This window comes from Streptopelia decaocto, assembly GCF_964273445.1.
Source record: "Streptopelia decaocto genome assembly, chromosome: 2".
Lineage (NCBI taxonomy): Eukaryota > Metazoa > Chordata > Aves > Columbiformes > Columbidae > Streptopelia > Streptopelia decaocto.
The window spans coordinates 109288406-109311680 of NC_138655.1; the positions used below are offsets into that span (position 1 = coordinate 109288406).

The window sequence follows — 23275 nt, forward strand, 5'->3', positions numbered from 1 at the left end:
ATCACTGTATGTTTGACTCTTTACTAAGATAATGGCACAGCAGTAAAAAAAAATACAGAAAAAAATTCCATATTTTGTTTATACATCCAGTTGAGACAGGGACATCATTTACTCAAAACCATGAATTCAAAAATTACATTCCTCCATAACAGAAAAGACTTCTACAGTATAACCTGGATGTGTCATGTGCCCTCTGAAGCCAATAGTAATAATTTTCCATTTTATGGGAACTATTTAAATTAAGTGCAAGACCAACTGTATATGCAAAAATCTTTATTACAACGATGAGAAGATGCCTAGAAATTCCACATCATAAATACTGTATTTTCTAATAAGTAAAACTAGACACAGGCTGCAATGATTAGAGTCTCAAATTCTAGTACTGCCACCATAAAATCCATCCCTGATTATTCAAAATACGAGCCACCCAAAAGAAATAATATAGTTTTATTATTACAGGAGCTAAAAGTGAAGCCGTCAGTTCAATCATATCTCTGATCATGTTTCAAATAACATAAGCAAGGACTGACAATGCTTAGAGTTTGTGATTCTACCACTATTTTTGGTTTCTATCTGAATGACATTAGAGATGGTCTAATGGGTGATGTAAACATTAAGACTGAAAATTGTTCACTCCTTCCTTTAAGTACTTTCTAAACATGGTTTCAAAGTTTCATGTCATCAGCTATCTGCTTATTGACAAGACACTACAGACTGAACTTCCTATTCAAAGACAACTCATGAAAAGCACAGGCATGAGAATGACAATTGGATTGTTCTTTAGATCCAACCTCTACATTCTCAAAATGGAAGTTTCCTTTTCACTTCTCTGCACACGTGAAATTAACATTAGAAATAGACATCAACTTTAACAGAGGTCTTGTTGAAACTTTATGACTTTCAATTTTGTGAAAGCTGCATGATGCCTATTTTTATGGAAGGTAAAAACAAACAAAACCCCAACAACCTGCCAACACACTTATGATTAATTCTCCTGTAAGTACTTATTTAGTAAGGGCTGAAATGTTGACAGGTCATTAAAAGGGCCTCTAAAACAAGTTCTCACTTGCAACAGGCTTTAAAGTAAAAAAAAATCACATGCCTCAGCAGGTATCTGTGTTCACTATCCTGTGAAAGTCAACCCTTGAGGAGATCACTGTTCTACTAAATAAAGTGTCATTGCCCAGTCCTTGTCTATTTGCACTTCACATAACAAAGCAACATCCAGAGTGAAACCATTTCACATTGGGCAAAAAAGTCTGGTCCAGGCGGCTGTTCCACATGGCAACATTATAGGGCCAAAGAAATCCCTGCTTCTCACTGGGAATGCGCTACGATGGCACTGCAGACAGCCACTCGTGAAAGGCAAAGAGGAAAATAAGTTATCCCAGAAGAAATAAACCCACCATCCTCTGCAAAAATATTTTTTTCAGAATTCACCACTGCAGTACCCACTGTCTTGGAAATTAGGATTTCTGTCTGCTTAGTGCTTAAACCCAGATCCCAAGCATGACGATTTGTCCCTAGATAAAGAACAGAAGATCTTGCTAACAGCAAGTCCACTGAAGCTTTGGGAGTCTTGAAGCCACTTTCACTTTGAAACATAATGGGTGAAAACAGGTTATATCCTGCTCTGTGTCATCTGTCCTTGCTGATGGCCACAACAGAAGTTGCTCGGCCACCCTGGACCGCACTGAACTGAAGTATCTCCTTCCAGATCTCTCATGACCCCTTCAATGATGGCAGGTTTGCAGACAGTTCAAGGACAAATTTTTGAACCCTCTGTACCTCCCTTCCCCCCCTCACCTCCAGCCCACTTTTTCCAGTACCCACAGTAGGATACGCAGATGTCTCCAGAACATGAGACAATTTTTGACAAAATATCATCTTAAGAACAGAGACTCTACCGAACATCACTAAATCTAGATCGTGAAGCTATTAAAATAACACAGTAATTACCTGAATGTAGTATTACTGCATATATAATTATACTGACAATTAAATTTTCGTTTCATCAAAACAGAAATGTATGCACTTTAATTTGTCTCTCAACATAATTCATTTTACTATGATGGGGCGATCACCGGGGTTGTTTTAATATAAAGAAGCTTCTAATAGCAAATCACAGCTTCTTTTTAATAATTTAAGCCCTCATTAACATTCTGTGCTACATAGTACCAGCAAAACTTCTAAAAACCAGTGAGGTAGTGTTTTCCCTCCATAGTGAAAAAGAATAAGCACTGATAGACTCAAGTGTGAAGCAATTTAAACAGGCTTACCTCAGATTCATCTGTTGATTCCTCATTAGACCTTGCTTCCTGAAAATGACACAAAGGGCAAATTAGCTACACACATATATAACTGAGCAGTATTCCCCTTTTAGAAGTATTTTTTAAACCTTTTTTGAGAAACAGAAGACAAAGTGGAAGCAACTCAAGTTCAGAGTTGCCATCCTTTCCCTTCATATCCAATTTGTGCTTTCACTTCCAATCTCGTGCCACACTGACAGTCAGTGGCACCAGTTGACTGTGATACTGCTGTCAGTCACCCTAAAAGAGGGAGTGACTGGATCATCTGAGAATCTGTCCCTGTGAAAGCTTTCATCCTTCCAGAAGTGGTAGCAAGCTTTGCAAAGCACCTTCCCATGTCTTGACTTGCAAGGCAGAATGGCATTCTCAAGCAACCCACAAACTAGCTCTAGTATTCAACTATTCAGGTGTTAATAGACTTATTTAAAAAATGAAGTAACTTCAAACCATTTTCCATATAAATCTAGTATTTAATGACATTTTTCTTTCCTTCCCACTTCAATGCAAGCCATGCGGCTTCCTCTTGCCTTTGAAGCAACTGTACCTTTAAAACATCTCACAATTGTACCTTTAAAACATCTCTGCCTGGCACGATAATGATTCTTACTGTCCTACAAAAAAAAAAATTTGGTAAGTCAACTCCTGCTAATCTCTCACCTGTCCACTGCAAAAATCTGCTGATGCAATGCCTCCTCAAAGAGGTCAGCAAAATGAAGATTTACTTAACGTATTTATCGTTATCAGTATCAATAAAAGGCTACAACTAATACGCTGACAGTGAATGTAAGCATTTTAACAACAAAATATGATATAAACAAAGACCAAGCAAGAGAGAAGGGAGCATTTCAAATCCTATGAAGCAGTATTTGGACAGTAAGATAAATAGGTACAGAATTTTACCAGAGAAGGGGAGGAAATAAAAAAGAGACAGTTGCCAAGAGTTTAAAGAGAAATGGAAAAGGAAGAAAATTTAATGCATTGACAACAAGTGTCATCTTTAGTTTGTCACATTTTATTTTCTCTGTTTATAAAACGCACTGACTGTGAACTTTAGGCAAAAAGCAAATGTCTCATTTGCATGAGTGGAGGTTCACCTGTAGTGACCATCAGAACAGATTAGAGATAGAGATGAAGAGAAGAAAAGCAGCATTTCTGTTTGCTACTTGAAACTCAGTGCAAGGTGTTACCAGAATTACTGCCATCTGTTTCCTCTACTTTACTCATCACAGCCAGGCCCACCTCTAAAACACACACCTCATAGAAGGGTTATGTGTGTAGACTACATTCACAACATGAGTTGGGAAATTATGAGCAGAAAGAACATGGTAGTCGAGGGAAGATGAAGAGGGATTAAAATCCTCGCATACTTTCAAGCTTACGTTTCACTTTGCAAGTACAACTGTTTGTCCATCAGTCTCACTCTATTCACAAGATGCAGTTACCTGATAGGAAATAGCAATTTTGTTATATATAATCTCTGTCCATCTTAAATGCTACTTAGCAATAAACAAGGGACAACAGAACTGAAATACCATGATGTAACACTGCGAGCCTATTGGACAAGCAAGAACAACACATGCAGTCCAATGTAAAATATCGCTAGATTCCTAACAGAATAACTGCCTTTCTCTCCTGAATATTGAGAAACTCCGTACTCAACTCTTTATAAATGAAAACTATTAGCTCTACCACTTCGATATTTTGATACAATTCACATAGTTAGTATCAACAGATTGTTTGAAAAAAATAATCTGTTCTCCCAAACAAAATAAGAAATTACAGCAAGTGCCATTTTTGCTGGTACACATGAGACTTTCTACTGCAGCTACACCACAGCCACCACCACTCCCACTTCTCATTGTTTGGCTACTCAAAACACAAATGTAGGGAAAGTCGCAGATGAGAATTTTCAGGATGAGCTCACTAACACCACACAGTCAGACTCACACACGTGCTGAGGGGAGCAAGCTGCTGTTACACCAGGTGATCTTTACATCCATATGAGTAACTTTAACAATAAAGATTACACTGAGTTGCAAGTTGCTGTCTGCAAGGGCACCACTGGCCTACAAAATCAGGGCACACCAGAACTTGATTCAAATAATCAATCTGTGTGAACCAAGAAAATATCAATGTGTTTTGATGTGGGGCATATACCCTGGGTATCCCTACTGTATTCACAAGCCACTGCAACTACAAAATTTCACAAATGGTATACAAATTCAGGCAAATGCTTCATGGCCTTTATGTTTTACTCAGAAAACAACATGCAAAAATTCAGAGGGAGTCTTGGTTTAGGAAAGAAATGCAGAAACTCTATTTGTTCCCTGAAAAGAACTTAGCTGAAGGTGCTTTGAATTGACATTTACCTATTAACTCACTTTGCTAGCAACTTACTATGAAAAGCTTTTTGCCCAACTTCTCCCAGACAGGCAAACTAGAAGAGCAAACTGCAGTTTTGACTGCCCTGGGATTTGTTAGGTTACTCTCCCCTCCCTCCAAATACATGAACTGAGAGGACTTCCCCCACTTCTACTTTTTGGTAGCCTTGTACTGCGAAAAGAAAATCCCTCAACAGGGATTTGTAGATGACCAGAATCCCAAATTATGTAGGAATAGTTGCACTGGTAGGTCTTAGACTCTAGGGGAAAATCAGCAGTACACTTCAGCCAGCTGTTGCTTGAGTAGCCTAAGAACAGAGAAAGTGACCAATGATGAGGAAGCCACAGAAATGTGAAGTAAACTCTCACCATTATAGTCTCTCACTTAGCAGATCCAACATAACTTCTCAATAAACTCTTAATCTGGATTTCCAATATGATGGGCATAGGCTATTTCCTTTCCTGCCCTTATGTAATCAGATGATATCAACTATGTTTTTAGGCCCATAACTTAAAGCTGCTGGGAGGGGAAAACCATAGAACTTGGGTTTCACAGAAACTGTGCTACCACTCACCTACATGCGCAGCACACACATCCCTTGCAGGAGGGGTGTGCACATTCCCCAGAGGAAAGAGACACAGGCAAGTAAGGAAACTTTCCTATGACAGTCCAAGGAGAGCAAAACACAGGCTGTTTTAATCTCTTATATTATTAAAGAAGGTAAGATTATTTTTTTAACAGTTGGTTTTATCCCAAGAACCGTTTCAAACGCTGCCACCAAAGCAGGCAATGAAGCCTCCCCCAAAGGCACCAGCCTCTCCTGGAAAGCCTCTGACAGCAGGGAAGGTGGAAACCAGATGCCAATTTCCAATAAAGGCCAATTCCCTTGAGTTGATTTTAAGCCTCTCCCACCTTTAAACATTTAAGACAAAGACCACACAGCTTAGTTATATGTCTAAAAGAAAACTCCTGGCTCAGCAAAGAAACATTGAGAAAGTATCTGAATGGGCTGCAAACTTCACTTCTTTTATTTTATATTTTTATTGGGAAGGCGCATTTCTAGGGAAACACCCACATTAGAGAACCACGGGTCACAAACACCAAACTCCTCAAATTTTATCTCAGGAAAAAACTCTCCTGACGAGATAAACCTGTTCATGTCTCCTGTACCACCGGGTAAACGACAGCTTCTCAACCATTTGAGACGGACCCTTTGGCTCTTTAATCCTGGCTCTACAGGGGTGCATTTCTAAACCTCTCCCACCCAGTTCCCAGGTTCCCGCATCGGGTGTTGATTTACAAAGTGGAGCCCTCACGACTTGCGCCGCTCTCCCGCGGCCGTTTTTTAGACAAGACCCGACAAGCAGCCTCTGGCGGGCCCGTCCGCGGAGCGCGGCCAGGGAGAGGCGGCCTCGCCCCGCCGCCTCCATCTCCTCTGCCCCGGCGCTGCGAGGACCTGCTGCCGCTCCTGCCCCGCCGCCGGCCCTCGCAGCCTCCGCAGGGCTGGGCTGCCGCCCTCGACCCCCTCACACACGCGGGGTTCCTTCGCCCCTCTGCTCCCGCCGCCCCGCTCCTCGCCCCCTCCGCCGGGGCGCGCCCCCGCGGCCTCTACCTTCTCCTCGGCTTCCGCCATGGTGCGGCCGCGGAGCCGTCATGTGAAGGGCAGGAAGCCGATGGGAGCCGAGGAACCCTGGGAAATGTAGTTTCGGAGGACGGTGTGTTTGTTGTTTGTTTTTTTGGGTTGGTTTTGTTTTTGGCGTTGTTTTATGTTGTTGTTTGTTATTTTGGAGGGTGAGCGGGGGGTGGCTGTTGCCCAGCGGCGGGAACGGCGGCGCTGCCTCACGACACGCGCAAAGGGCAGGCTGGGCCCAGTGCAGGTAGCACATCCCGGTCAGGTTTTCCTTCTGCCCTCCTCAGCTGCAAGCAAGACGCCTTTTTAAGCTGAATTCCCCCCATTCCCTCAGGGAGAGTCTTGCACATCCAGCTGTGAGGAGACTGAAGGCAGCTGCTGTGGTGAACGATGAGATGGCCTCTGGTTAGCAGGAGCAGGCCCCCCAGGATGGTGTAGTTGAAGCCAAGAGCTGGACTGCAGGTTCTGCAGGGCCAGGCCCAGTTTCTGGCACCCATCTTAGCTGCGCTTGGTCGAGCTTCCATTAGATTCTCTGGTGAGACACACAGCACCCTCTTTTCCCTCTTTGCTTTCACTTAATTTGTCAGTATTGAAATTGCCTATACACGCTTTGGCATCAGGTAAAGCCTTTTAGAAAGCATGAATGTCTTTCTACAGTTCTAGGAGCTGCTGCATTTCTCTTTTAAAACAGGACCTGAACACCTTGCTTGAATCCAAGTTGCTTTCTTTATACATTAAAAAACATAACCAAAGCTAAAAAGCAACAGGCAGTACTTTTTATCACTCAGGTTTTGCCAGTGGACCTATTCCAAATCTAAGGTGGAGCTACAGTGTTAATTTACCCAGTCCCTACCCTTGGCATCAAAGCCAAAAGTTTAAAAATGTACAAGTTTGTTTTGGCAATAAAAGAGAAGTCTTAGAACACTATACTGGAGCCAGGTGACCATAAGGCTGTACAATGAAAGTTAATTGCAAGGAGTATTAGCTCGAATATGAAAATCATGTATATTATTGCTGTACCTTTAGAAACTAATAACCAGAATTTCAATTGAGAGGAGATAGAACTGTCCTTTAAAATCACACTAAGTGGTTGACACTGAGGTGAGAGGGCTATCAAAGTTAACAGGGTTATTACAAAAACATTAATATAACTATCACGAATACATTTCATTTGCAAATGACATAATATAAGAAAACCTCTTTTTTGGTCTGTTACCCCAGGTCTGTTGAATATCAGGATATGATGGCGGGGTGTGTAAATGTCACCCTGACCATCTAAGCCAAGGGCTATCTACAGAGAAAGAGACCTTTGGTTGCCGTTTTACAAAATGTTGTTGAGACCTCACCTGGAAATAACAGTACATGTCAAAGTCACCTTTGTTGTAAAAATGATTAATTCAAAGGGGAAAGGAGCAAAGGACTACTAAAAGGAACATAGAAATGTAAGGTCTATTCTAATGGAGAAGACTGGAAAGACCCTTCTTCAGTCTAGAAATAAAAAAGAGCTGAAGAGGAAGAAGAGATATTAAAGTAATAGGTATGAGACAAAATAGGTATCAGCTATTTTCAGTCCATTTAGGCTGGAAATGAGAAGTAGATTCCCATGTGTCAGACAAGTGTGGTCCTTAGAAGAACCTTGCTGGCAAGAAATTCAACTGATTTCAAGACTAGACTTAATAAACTTGTATAAGAGACAGTAAGAGATATTTGCTGACAGATGTTTCTTACCCAGAGAACTCATTCCAGTCCGATTCTGACCTTCTTGAATCTTAGTCCTGTTCAAATCAATGAAAAAAAAAATGTTTCTGTCAATGGAGCCAGGATTTGTCCTGTAATATGTAATGCATAGCTACCTTATCTGCATAGCTACTTGAAGACTCTGTATATCTAGTGAAAGGAAACTGCCTGATATGGTTTTTTTTGCCCCTCTTTCAGGGGAAAAAGAACTGCACAGGAATTTTGCGGTCTGAGGTTTGTTTTCTTTTTTATTTCTTTTTTCTTTCCTTTTTCTTTTTTTAATTCTTTAATTCCTCAACAAAGACATTTTGTGGCACTTTTTAAACTGGAATGAACATTAATAACTGACTTTGTAAATGCCAAGGAAAACAGAGTGTAAGGGAAAGGATGGCAGATCTTGTAAACTTTGCTATTATAACAGCTAACAGGGCACATTTGTTACAAAGAGAGCAGTCAAGGAACAGCTGTTCTTGTTTTCATTGCACATAGAATAAGTGGTATAAACAATGTGATTTACTTACAGTGTGCTACTTATTTCTGGCAGAAACGCACAAAACTGTTTTTTTTCTTGTTTAGGCATAAGGTATTAATTTGATCTGCTGTGATTATAGCTTTTTATTGTGTCAGGAAAATTTAATATTTTGGCATCTGATTCTGCCACCCTTCTCACACCCACCCTCCAAAAGTGCTGAAAGCCATCTAGAAGCAATGACGTCAATGAGTTTTAAAATCTTTCAGCATCTCCTGCAAAGCACTCAGCATCCTACAGACTCGGACCTGAGAACATCCCAGCCAAGCTTTGGAGATAAAAAGCTTACACGTAGTTCAGCATAAGTGGAAACCAGAGCACCGCCTAAGGGAAGTAAATGCTCTGCTCTAACCTTAAATACTACTCTCTTCCACTGTCTGCCAGCACATAGATCTGAAGTTTGGGGTAATTCATTTGTACAAGAGGGAAAGGTTTGGGATCTCTGGTGAGATTATGAATGCTTTGACGTTTAAGTAGAGTGTTTTGGCTCAGATCCATCTCAAGTGATAGGCTGGCTCTACCTTATCATTTAGTTGTAACTTGGTTCATAAAAAATAACACTTTTCATAAGTCTTTTTAAAAATATATTTTAGCCATACCACGATGCTTTTAATGTTCATAGTGCCTACTTTAATGCAGACCTTCCAGTTGACAGGAATTCTGCAGGACATTTCTAACAGGATGCTGACACATCCATCCAGCTTTCTAGAATTCAAGTCTATCAGGAGTTTCCGATTTATTCTTTGCCACAGAAATCAGAATTATCATTGAAACTTGGCACTGGCAAACATTCAGATTCCAAATACTGGTATAATTTTTAGCTCTTCCTTTAACACACTTTCTCCCTGACTACTGTGAAACATAACAAGTAGCAGGTATCCAAGCCATTTGGTAGAGGTTATTGTATTTCAGTCTCCAAGAGCTCTCCGTTACTTTCAAGTAGGACTGATTCATCCAACAAAATATTCAGCTGGCTTATCTCCCGCCACTCTCAACACCACTTATTCAGTTAAAAAAAAAAAAAAAAAAACAAAAACCAAAACCAAAAAAACAACAGTTTTGTCTGTAAGTTAATAACATTTTAAAACACTATACTGGATAAAACATAGCTAATATTGTTGTCAGAACAATAGAAGTTCAAAGGCTTTCCTCTTTCTGTCTGTTTGTTTGTAGAAAGAAACTTGCAAAGGCTTTTCTTTTCTTTTTTTTTCTTTTTTTTTTTCCTTTCCTTTTCCCTTGCTATCAAAGAATGATTTCTGTGAAGTTACTTTCAATTTGCACCATAGCTTCCATAAATGTAGTCTTGAATATGTTCAGGAACTTCATACTTTAAAAAAGTAAAAAAGTGCTAGCATTATTTTGTTTTGCAGTTGTTTACTTTTTTCTTCTCAATCCACCTCTAGAATTCATTTATCTCATTTATTCTTGAAATAAGTATCAGAACAATTTCTATAAAACCACTTCAATTATAAATTTAAAAAAAACACCAAAAACAAATAAACATACTTTAGTGACTTGAAATTAGATAAATCACGCTCATAAAGCTAAGATCTTATGTAAATTTTCATAGAATAATCACGCACAAGGAAAAATAAATATATTCTTGTTAAATATATTAGTATCATATGAGCACCATAGTACCTGCCTTTTTTAACTGAAACTAAAGATTACCCCTGTGTAATTTGCCATACAACCAAAAAGGGAAGGTAAGGAATGGAAGTATGCATTACCATTATGTCCCACCATTGCAGCATATTTAAATTGAATTTAAATGATCACCTATTTTTATAAAAAAGAGAGTGGTAGTAATATCAGAAAGGTTATTACAAATTATTTAAAATAGTTGATCTGTGTTCCCTGATATTTAAAGACTTTTCCAAATTACAGTGAATTATTTTCAAATCCTTCAGGCATAACATTGCCCTTAGTCTTTTCCTTCCTTCTCTGACCCTCGCTCCCTGTTTCTTCTGCTCCCTTTCTTCATCTGCACTCTCAGGCAGTCTTTATTGAAAGATACCTTCTTGTGCTAGGTAGAGCACACAGAGAAGATGAAAACATGTGAAGAACAGTAAACAACATAAAGCCAGTACAATTATCCATTTATTAAAGATAAACAAGGGCTATATATAAAGAAAAAGGTAGTAAGGAACCCTTTCAAAAACCTTATAGTTAAAAATATTAAGGTCCTGGTAAAGAAGGAGCAAGTCTGAAATTGAAAAATTATTATACTATGAAAAAAATTCATAGATCTATAGATTATGAAGCCAGATGGGAATAGCACTGTGATTTAATCTCAGCTCCTCCTTAATATGGGCCATGAGATTTACCTGAATTAATTCCTCTTTATACCATCTTTTTAAAAGAAAACATACCTGATATAACATTTCCAATTACACGGAACTCCCTGTGCTTCTGATAAGCCATTTCAAGGGCAGATATGCTCACTGCTAGAAAAATAAAGCAAAAGAAATGTCTTAATAGATCAGAGCAGTGGTCCTTCCAGCCCAGTGCTTGGTCCTCAACAGTGGCGGTAAGAGATGGTACTTGGGGAGAGCACGTACCTCTGAGCTCCACTCCCCTTGTTTTACCCCAGCATCTGCTGGCATGGAATTAAGGATGTTAGAAGGCACATCCCTGACTGCTCCTTCTAGTATCTGTTAAGGAATGTGTAGTTGATGAACTTGTCACTTTTGGACCTGCTGGGTACTACTTGCCTCCACAAACTCCTGAGGCAACGAAGACCAGAAGTTCTCTGCCTGCCACTTAAAGAAGTTATTTATTTTTTCCCTGTTTTAAACTGCTCTGCCACGGGCCTGCTACCAGTTTTGATAAGCACCCTTTAGTTCTAATATTGCAGGACTTTCTACGTAATGGGTTTTCCTTATCCCTATGGCAGATTTAAATTTGTCTTACTTCAGCTTTGAGCCACTCCTTTATGTCCACTGCAGCATTGTCTGTTAGCAACTTTTGAAAGTTCTGTAGTAAAAGATATCTGTTCTCCATGTGAGTACTTGTAACCTAACATGAAATCACTTCTTAGTTATTTGTTAGGTTAAATAAAAAGATGCCACCAATTATTTCGCGAAAGGTGTTTTACATCCTATGAATAGTTTTTGTGACTGTTGTCTGCTATACCTCCAATCTGTTATCATGTTTCTTAATTTGTGCCTAGTGGGACAGGACTCTATGTTAAACTAATGCAAGATACTCGCCTCTTTTACGTTTATTTTATTATTGTGAGTAACTCTACCAAATTCAGCCGTCATTCCATTTTTAGGATGGCTTCTCCTTCCTAACAGAATCAAAACCCTGTTTAATTCTTCTAACATTGACTTCTTTTATTCCTATTTCCTATAATATGTATTTTTATGATTCCTACATTTTAATTTACAGTTACCGCCACTGATTTTTTTCTCTTTGAAACAAAATGCAAAAATGGAAACCTATAGACATAAACCTTTAATGGATGCTTTCATGTCTTACTCAAGGATATTTTGTGTTTTGTGGTCTTGTTGTAGAGTCCTCAGTATTCTTTTAAGAGTTCCCTCTTCCCATTTATATGTTCCTCCTAGCTGGTTATTCATTAGTTTCATCTTTTTAAAGCAGCATTAAGTGTTTGTTTCTCGTAAGAGCCATATTCCTTTGTCAAACATAAATGGAATTTGAGTAACAAGCATTTTCATCCAAAAAAGCACTCAGATGTGATCTAATTGAAAATTAACATATAATTGTTACAGCAGTCTTAAGATACTGTTTGGTTCATGAATCTCAAGAACAAGCTTAAATTTAATGCCCATGTTCATATGTAGGTTCTGTTAGTTTCTAGCAATTAGACTTCCTTCTTCTGTATCAAGAACTGCTGTTTGTCTCCTTAAGTGAGACCAATTCTTAAAAGAAAATTCGTATTTAAGTAGGACCCCAAATCTTGAATCTAGGATTTTATAGTTTTAGAAATATTTCTACAATTTGAAATTGAAAATCCAGAATTCCAATTTCTAAAACTTCAGTCAAAGTTAGGATGATTTTTACAAATTGTCCATCTTACACTGTGACTTTAACAGAACTGTTTATCATGTTCATTATGATAATCCGTTTATCATGTACATTGCTGGCATAATGAAGTCCTTGTCATTACTGAATTATTGAGACACTTCTGTCTATATTCTTGTTATAGGTTGCACCAGCAAGAGAATCCTGGTTCCCAAGGTGATTGGTGCAGACTGTCTTAAGGCTTTGTTTTCTTGTGAGCTTCCAATTTGAAGTACCTGAAATGATGCGAAGGTAGCTCTTTCTGTTGGTCAGGTGGGTGTCTTGCATTATGCTGAGATTTTTCATGGCCAGGAAGGAGACACAAAGGAACATGCAAAGGCACAAAGCCTCTGGGGTAGTGCTGGAGGACTGTCTCAAGAGGAAGGAGCCACACTTAATGGGGTCCGCCATGGTCTTATCAGTCTATAGCAGACCCTGGAGCAAACTGTCACAGAGGGCACTAGTGTCCTCACTACAGAGGGGAGCTTGGATGTGAACAGCCACAAGGACAGTTCTGGTGATCAGGGCAACTGAGCACTGGAGGTAAAGAGTGAGCCAAGCTGGCAGTATTGAACTGTACACGGAAAAATTTTGTGCTCTCCTGGTCTTTCTACATACAGGTGACGTTGCCTGGATATTTTGCTATTATTTTTCTTAGGCTGTTAGAAATTTGCATGAATCTCAGTAATATACTGCTGCTTTCACTCACATCCACCACAGCTGCTACCAGATATTGATCACAGGTTACCAGAAGATGTAGTAGTAAGTTTCCCAACAGCTCTGTGTGGTGTGTGTTTCCCTTTAAAGAAGACCTTGTTTAAAAAGTATCTTTACAAGTGGCTTACCTAAACTGACACATCACAAAAATCTCTCTTTTCCAAATCTTAGTGATATTCTTCTATATAAGCTGTGTTACGGTGATACACAGACATACCTTGGATATAATTGGCCTGCTTGTATTTTAATCTAAAGAAAAAGGAAGTTTCAGGATAGAACAAAATAAATAGAATCTAAAGCGTTCTTCTTTTAATCTTGAATTTCACACCTGATGAAGGTTTTTCGACTTTTAGCTAAGAGGCATTCATTAGAAGGCGTTCATTAGAAGGGTCAGTGGTAGCAACATTTGTTCCAAGTACCTTAGAGGAGAATTTTGCAAAAACAGTAAAGGAAGAGATTAGTACCTAAACAGTGACATTTTCATCAGATACAATCCTGAAGAAAATGTAATATGGTATATTTATATATATGGTGGATAGATGAGTTTTCACTGGAATATGAAGCTTCTCTAAATTTGGCTTGGCCTGCCTCACTGGCTGGGTTGTGAAGACACAGTAAATCAGTTTGTTTATGTCACATCTTCTCACTGTTAAAGATTTTGAGTTCTTTTGGAAGTCTTTTCCACCTGAAACAAAAATGGTATTCTTTATGACTTTGACATATTTTGTATAAATACAAGGTGAAAAAACTTATAGATTACATGTATTTTCAAAATAACCCTCTTCCTCCACACACCAAAAAAAAGCACCTATAAAGTAACATTTTCAGAAGCAGCTGCTTATTTCAGAAACAGCAGCTACCTTCTGGTAGGAGTTCTGTTATTGTTTTCAGTAGGAAAATATCTAGACCAACATTTTATGCCTTTGAAAATTATTTTTCAAACGGGTAATATATAAGAAATAAATATTTAAAATATTGTCATATAGATATGGAAAATTCCATTTTCTTTACAGCTGTGTTGTGTCTTGCCTTTGAGTCGCAGAAGTCAAACCACCAAAGCCTAGTAAAGCTCTCTCCTATTCCTTTTCTTCACAAGTGTTATTTCTGATAATTATTTTCCCTCACTACTTCTGATCTGGTCTGTTACTGAAGGTTTTTAATGGTGTCAATGTTAAATAGATCATTGGAAAATCTATTTTGTATTTATGGCGAAAAACACTTTTCTTCTTCTTCTTGACATACACTTAACCTCAAGGAAAAATACTTAGCTTTCCACTTCCTTAAATAGTGTACATAACATAAAGGAAATGATTGATGAGGTTATCAGAGTTCCTACCTCAGGAATACTGTATGATTTCCATGCATAATGTTCTGGTCATAACCACAGAGCATATTACACTAACATTCTGAAGTGAATTTTCAACTTTGCCATCTTTGTATAGATATTTTGTAATACTGCTTAACTGCGATCTGGAGAGTGGAAGTAAGGAAAGAACTAAAAAGGTGAAAAGGGAGGAGAAGCAGCAAAATAAATTAAGCCACGATTAGACAGAGCAGATAGCTACTGGTACTGCCATTTGACAGATGTGACATAAAATTCTGGTTCCCCTAAAATGAATAAAGGTTTAGATTTCACCCAAATATTATATATTCCATGTTAAACTGATGACTGGAACATTAAATAGGAGTGAACACATGGACCTAGAGGCATAAAACTGGTTACAACAGAACAAAAAAAACCTCCATGTATATTCTAATGTTTAAGGCTGATTTCATTCCAAGTTAATACAGCATAACTGAAAAAATCTTAATTTATATACAGATTGTGCAATTCCATTAAAGAGAGAAGTCCTGTTAACTTTCCTACAGCCCCAAACATTAAATGAAATGTGTCACGAACCTGTACAGCACCTCTAATTGTTGCTACCACTGAACAAGGTGCTACACTGTTTGAGCAGGGATGGAGAAAGGATCCTGGCCAGCAGAATAAACGCTCAATTTTCTCAATGAACTCTCCTTTCTTTCCAGTTCTGTGTGACATTGACACAAATAATAATTTACATTTCAAATCCTTTTTACACTCATAATAAACTTAAAATTTAAAAAAGGCCTCAGTGTAACTGGGGATCTGACCATCAGTTTATTGCTGTTGGGCCTTTTAATCACAAATTCTTGTACCTATGAGACAAATTCTCCTTTTACTGAAAGCACAGTCCTCACTGTGTGTTCTGTTTGCTGATGCTCTAATCACAACCTAGCTTAGAAAAAAACTCTTAAAACCAGTTCTTTCTTTCCTTACATTTTTAGCTGTGTATATCAACCCACTTCTTTGCACAGCTGTATTTTCCTTGCCATGTCTCCCCATCCTCTTACATCCCCTCAGGATTTGACCCTAAGACCACATAGCTGAAATCTGACAGTTCACCCTGGGACAACCCTTGATTATGAAGCAATGTCAGAGTCAAAACCCAGGTCCCTGGGGTGCAAGGTAGTGCCTTTAAGTGGTGCCTGAGGTAATATACAGACTATTTAAGTATATCCTCTTACCTCCCTCCACCTTGGAGTGGAATAGCTTTTTAGTCAAATACGTTCTCAGTGAGTTTTATTTTGATGTGGAAAACATACCTAGCTCTGGTAAAGTATCAGCAGATTTCAACAAATTCAGATGTAATGCTTGAGGTTGTATTATCCACAGGTTGCGGATTTAAAAAATGCTGTACAATCCACCAACCTCTGACATGGAAACAAAACTAACGGAATATTAACAGTCCTACTGAAGTCAATGGTCCCTACTAGGGAAGGGATTCACCTCCAAAGGTTTTAAAAGATATGAGTTTCTCTTAGAAAAATAGGCCACACAGGTTTTATACATAGCATTCCTACACATCATTCCTACTGCATGTGGTTGTAGTATAAAAATGTTAATGAGATGATCGTTCTTGACAATGAGTGTGGATAAATACAGCTGCCACATGACCATAATAGGATGATATCCTCCCAAGGATAAGCCATTTTTTAAAAAATAAATTCTTTCAATTCTTCTCATTCTTTAGCTCCAAAGAAGGTATTTTGTGGATAATAACAGTTTTATGAGCTGTTGGGTCAGATATTGAAGGGCTCTACCCGTTGCATGCTAAGTGTGCATAGCGGTAGCAGAATGCCAGTCTTCACCTTCCCACTTCGTTTAAGTAGATTTTTTAGTACAGTGCTAAGAAGCAGCCTCAGTTTTATCTGTGCCTGGATTGCTGTCGGCAGTGATAGTGACAGGTCACCAGCAACACTTTTCCACAGTGTTCACTGCCAGGCCAGAAAGTACCCATATTACTTGAAAACTGTTATCATCTGTTTGCTTCATGCAGCATCCACGAGGAGCAACTTCCCATTTTTCAAGTGGGGAAAGTGAGACAAAGAGCAATAGTAACTCATTTTAAGCAATTCAAAAGGCATATCTCTGTCTCCTGCTTCTCAGCCTTGTGCTTTGGCTACAGGACAGCCCTTCTGCCCTTGATGGCCTGCCTCAAGTATTGACTTTTTCCATTAAGCAAATATTGATTTTGTTCTCCTGCTTGAAAACAGAATAGAAATTAACACGGCTCTTTTTGGTTACTTCATTGTTTGTGAACCAGTTGGGAATAGTATTTATTAGTTAACTGCTGTTGCTCATCCAATGGGCACTCACAACCTTTTTTTTCCCCGTGGTAGATATTAAACAGCAGCTATTAAGAATGTTTCTCTGTGACAAAGTGCCAGGCTTTCCCTTTAACATCGTGCAGACAGTCCAGCCCCCAACATATGAAACAGATTATATAATTTATAAGAAACAGGACGGGGGCATTCAAAGATCTTGTTATTTATTTTATGAGCATCCAGCTCCTTATTATAATTAGCCATTTATATTGTGGTGGTGATGATAGCATGCTATTTATTTTTGAACACAGATGAGAGGATACAATTTCTGTCTGAAAGAACAGACTTCTAAATCAACACAGGATCTCATTTGAATTCCATCTAATCCCTTGAAGTAACAGGGATTAGTAAGAGATGGGGAGGATCAAAGAGTGATAGGGAAAGATGCAAGTGAACTGCCATGATGAGAGCTGGTGGTGGCAGGCACAGCACACTGGGATTTTGGAGGTTTACTAATACATCTAGCACTAGTCCTGAGGGATCAGTATACAGATCTCCCCTGTCAAGTCATACATAACACGTTACTTCAGAGTTTAGTCAGAAGGGGGGCAAAATTACTGGAGTAACAAGTCTGACCGTTATTTCCTTAGTCAATCCTTGTGAGAAAACTTGATTGAGATAGCAGAAAGGGAAAGTCATGGGAGCTGACTGCCATCCTCTGATGTGCCACACGCTCACTCAATGATAAGGGGAGAGTTGTTTCACTCTTCTATACCTCAGTTTCCCCATCAATGAAATAGAAGTAATGAAATATACTGATTGTTGTGAAGTATTTTGATATCTAGAGATGAAAAGTCCTAAGAACTTGAGTCTCGATCCAAAGCCCTTTGAAGTCCTCAGAAGGCCCTTGATTCAGCTTTCTTAATTTGCATTTGCCTTAGTCTGCAAGTCACCCACCAGTCTCCTGAAATTTGGAAATGTACCACCCAACATATTTCTCGAAGATGGAAAAATATATTCTCAAATAATCATAATCATTATCTTCAACTATTTTACTATTCAGTTTGAATTTACAAAACAGCAGAGCAATATATGCATTTGGATTATTTGTAATATTTTACAAGATCAAGGTGAAAACTTGGAAGATGGAGAAGGAAAAAACCCAGCATGTTTCCCTGACACCAAAGAACAAACTCTGACAGAAACAAGCTTTTTTTTTTATCTTTCTTCTCTGAAGATAGATGAAAAAGATCAGGAGAAACTATGTCTCATTAGAAGTAAATGCAGTCTGTGGCAATCCATACTAAATTTATCAGGTCGTATCTTCTGAGAAGATATTAGGCACCAAAGGGCAGGTATTTAGATTGAAAAAATAAAAAAACCCACTAACAGTATTTAAAAGTTGGTGTTTAATTTTTGTTCAATATATTAAATGAAGTGGCACAGACTTTCCAGAAGAATTTTAAGTCTTTCAGTGTGATAGGTAAGGTGAGAGAAGGTTGTAAGACGAATGACAGTTTTGCTCATTATTCAACAAAGCTCACAACAAATGAAATGGGTGCCTTCAGAACATACTTTGTTTTCTTTTTTCTCGAGACTAAGCAGCTTCTTTTTGCTAAAAGAGAAATATTATCTTTATGAAGAAAATATTTTTCCTAATCAATATTTTGTAACCCCTGGGTTATTACTTCCTCAAATCTCTTTTTAATTTTTTTCCTCAAGATTGGTCTATGTACTTTAATGAAAAATCTGCAGAACAGACACATGCTATTGTTCACATTAAAGCTTTCAAAGGTTATTAACTGTGATGGGGCATTACTTGTCTTCAGCACATTTTTCTGTAATGTATCATGTTCTTGGGATGCGTGTGTGTATATATATAATTGGGAGCAGAAAAAATTAGCTGTTGGCAAAGCAGAAATGTCCACATGCTGGTTAAAGTCAAAGATCCAGGAAATACACATTCTGTTCTTGCTATGCCACGTATTTCCTGCATCTTGTGTATGTCACTTAGCTTCTTTCTGCTTCAGCTCAGGTTCTGTTAAATGGGATTAATACCATGGGGACATTTATCTATCTTTCTTGACCACTTTAGAAGCCTGGTGATTAATGGAAACTTTTACATTTATTTATTTTAAACTTCCTGTGATGAAAAATAATTTAACTCTTCAGTTTTCTTATTTTTCTTCACTTTTAGAATAGAAAATATGCAAAGAGTATAGGAAATTATTTACATCCAAAAACCATTATGCCAGCTTGTCATTCTCCAGAAGCTTTTTCCTCTTTTCGCGCCAGTTCATTATTTTGCATCGCAAAGCAGCTTAAATTCTTAGGAGTACAAAACTCCCGTTTACTTCCATCAAGACTTCAACTGGTCAAGAACTGTTGGAATTAGTCCTTCTTCCAGATCTAATACTGGTCAAAGGGTTTGAATGTATACACTTTAACCAGATGTAGACTGTACATCAAAATAAAGCCTTAGATGTTTTATTTCTTTGAGCTCTGGCCAGAACAGTATGATGAACACTGTGTTTGAAACTGCTGATTCTATTGAAAAACCCTACAATAAAATATCTCGTGCTATCTTTTTTACTTGATTGCCAAGCTGAAAGCAAGATTTTATAATAAATGGCAAATCATGATCACTTTCTTTTCTATGCCTGTCACCTATCTTATCTGGAGAACTTAGACAACTATTGCTGGATTATTGGGCTCAATTCCAGTATGCTTGTAGAATTTCACTGTTCTCTCAAATCCCACCCCTACGTCATCAAAGTTCTTGGTGGACTCTTCTCCCACCTCTCAATCCTCTTACAAGCTACACTCTCTATCTCACATGAGTTTGGGTGCACAATTTTAATTGAGCCTATACCACGAACTTGATCACTCATATAAAAGTAGATAGAAGTCCAGTTCTCACCTCACTCAAAAACACTTTTAAATTAGAGTCATGTCCTTAACTGCACTGGACCCACTTTTACTTACTCATCAAGCTAAGTCTGGAAAACTGGTTGCAGTAGAATAAAGATAAGTATACAAGTAGGAATATATGATATAGCAATATGTGATATCATGAGACTGGACTTGATCCTAGATGTCCTTTCCTAGAGTATCCACTATGTAAACATGAGGGTTTTTTATTTTTCTCCTGTTTAATTTGTTTTTGTTTTATGAGTTTGGGACTTTTCCAAAGTGAACAATCTTGTGTTAAAATATACACATAAATTATATAAGGGTGCATTTCTTCTTGTGAGCTGACAGAAGTACAGGGGGAAGTTGGTGGCACTGAACGGAGAATGTAACAATTCAACTTTATATCCAAACTCTGCTACAGGCTGGGACTGTTCAGATGAGGGGCCAACCTTCTCTAGTTCAAATTCTTGTTTCAGAATTGTTTGTATGTAAGTTTTTGACAGTTTTTCTTAAGTTTAAGAACATGATCCAATGCTATTAAAAGTACTAGAAACATTCCCATCAATTTCAACTGATGTTGCATGAGAACAAAAGATAATAAAATACTCAATGGATTCATTTTTCGCTCTATAGGTTCTTAATGCTACTTAATTTTTTAGAGCTTTAATAAATCATCAGGGAGGAAGAAAGTATCTCTAATGTTAATGTCAGGGGCAGAATAGCTTTGTTAGCAAAATGTACAGTATCACTCTTGTTCATGGTGTGTTGAACACATCACTGGATTGAGCAAAGGAAAATTGGTGATGACAGATCTTGTTTTCTAAAGATATAGTTAAATATGTAGTGGAATAGGTTCTCCCACGTGAGTAAATGGATGAGAAAACATTTCACATAGATATCAACAGATATCCTAGTGAACCTCATGCTCCTAAAATTTACAAAACAAAAGATAATTCCAGAATCCTTACCATGCTTTCTGTGTCACATGTCAGATTCACTCCTCTGCAATACTTAAAAAAACCCCAAATTGTATTTCATGGTTAATGGCTCAAAAATTAGGTCTCTGATCTTGTAATAAACATGGCTTAGGAAATGCAAGGCCTTTAGCATTATGAAGGTCAAGGCACCCAGGACACAGTGCAGCACTACCCCAGAATGCCCTGTTGGGTTTTTTCATATGCTACTTATCCTTTCATTTGTACTGCATCTGCTGCAAACACGTGGTTATGTTAGCCAGGTGGGCACAGGTTCCATTATAGCCGTAGTTATAACAGATAACCTCATGATTTTTTTTTTTTTCCTGTTTTTCTGCTGCATCCTGCTTGCTTCATTTCTGCTCATACAAAGAGTACTACTCCTACTATCAAACTGATCACAACAATGCGCAATAAACACCACTATTATCCTTTGGAAGTTTTATTCTAAAGCACAAAATCATGCTTGCTGGTGAATGAATACCTAAGATACAAGCTTGCTGAGATTAGCATCTATGTTTTCTTCCAAGCAAAACAATGTACAAAGTACCTTCCAAGGTCAAGTTCAATAGCAGGGAATCTCCAGCCGACAGAGGTATATAGGATAACTGATACAGGCACATGCTGGAGAATGAGAATCTGCAATGAATGAACATCCACCTGCAGCTTTTCCCTCTGAAGCATTAATACAGGACCACAGGAAGCTTCTGTTGTTTCAGCTCCTCAGGAATTATAGGCTGTTTCTGTGTCTTGGTGGTACATTAAACAGAGACTGTGCAATGCAGATGCATAAAAAGAGCCTCCTTTTGGTGTGCTGAGCAACTAAGGGACATTGGCACCTCACAGAGTTGGGCCTCAGAGGAAGACATCTCTATGGCTTTTCTAAACTTAGATGTTTTCTGAAATAGATGTTATGGAATAGCTATTCTAAAATGCTCTATATCATTATATTTTTTTTCCCAGAAGAGAATTGTGCATGCACAGGAGGTTAAGGAGAGGGGGTGGAGGAGCTCACTAGCCCAAGAAAAACTTTGTGCTATAGCCAAATGTCTTTAAGTATTTATGTTCTAGTTTAAACATACACAGAAAATACAGACAGATCCACAGGTTAGTAGAGCTTCTTGCTCAGGTCTGAAGGCAGAAAACTCCCTAACCTCCTGGCTTTCTGAAGCATTCATCTGCCTCCTTCCCACCTGAGCGCTGAGCTGCTTCTGACACTGTGGACCCCATCCCTCCACCGCCTTCCAACCAAGGTCTGATAAATGCAGGGAGGGCTGTGTTCCACAGTAACATAATCCAGATAAGTATGCTTCAGCATGGAGAAAGTCAGATGTGAAAAGTCCAGGAAGGTGTCTGCTTTTGCTGGTCAAGGACCAGAATCTCTGCCCTACTTCTACATCATGCTGTAGTCAAGTAGGACTAGAAAGATGGGTCTTTTCTTTGGGTTTGATCTAAAGTCCATGGAAGTCAATAGAAATAACTCCTATCTAGTTCCACTCTGATTAATGTTTTAACTCATTAGGTTTTTAACCTAAGTAAACAAACCCTGAAAACAAATTATGCATTAAATTTATACCTTTGTGTGACTCCCTTCTGGTCTTCTCCCTCTCAGAATTTCCAAATGCAAAGCTTTCATGCATAGATGTGCTGCAGTTACAGAAAAACACTTTAAAAATGTATGCCTCATTTGTTAATTTATGTTAAATACCATTTCTGGTTCTGCATGACTTTGGCCCTTAGACTGAAGGGAAAGAACAGCTCTGCAGCAATACTGACTAGCAGAGAATCTCACTAGAGTAACATTGCAGTGCAGAAGAATTATGAAAACAGATGGTGGCTAATGGCAGCTGAATTAAAAATAACACCATTATTAATCTAGAGGCATTTTTGCAGAATTCTACCCATAGATCTCAGCAACTTATATATAGAGTCTTAAACTGAAAACTCTATTTTGCCTTTCAGTTGCAACGAAACAAGAGCACATTGCTGGCAACTGTAGGCAGCAGCCTGTGCCCCATCTGTTGTGCTCTACATCAAGCCAGCTCTGCTGGCTTTCATCAGCAGGTGAGCCAGTGCTATCATATGTTGAATAAAGTATGCTTTGCAGGAGCATACGGCCTTACCACACGGCTCAAGGAGTAGAAGGACTTTGTGGAAACTATTGTTTCCATAAGCCATAAAAATGCTTTCTGTCCTTTTCAGAAGAGCAGGACACCCATATTCTTTCCCTGATTATTCATGAGCAAGCTTCATGAAACACAGGAGTGAGGAGACCACATCTGAGTGAAACGATTACGCTGGTGGCTTGGGTGGCTAACTGAGCACATTGACCTGAACTACCAGCTTTAGGCTGTATCTGCCTAGATGCTTACATGGTGATACACTCAAAATCTGTGTAAATGCTGAATATTAGCTGTAGTAGCCTGGT

At 38.5% G+C, this 23275-nt stretch overlaps 1 protein-coding gene across 1 annotated transcript in view; it reads right to left on the minus strand.

The window, feature by feature from the left end:
• The window catches only part of VPS41 (VPS41 subunit of HOPS complex), a 105656-nt gene extending 99276 nt beyond the window's left edge, over nucleotides 1-6380 (minus strand). The window contains exons 1-2 of the mRNA XM_082044242.1: nucleotides 6304-6380; nucleotides 2280-2318 (exon numbers count right to left, since the gene is read on the minus strand). Of these exons, the coding sequence (XP_081900368.1) occupies nucleotides 2280-2318; nucleotides 6304-6324 (60 nt within the window). The 5' untranslated portion in view covers nucleotides 6325-6380. The remainder of the gene's footprint in view (nucleotides 1-2279; nucleotides 2319-6303) is intronic.
• Between the last annotated feature and the right edge of the window lie 16895 nt (nucleotides 6381-23275).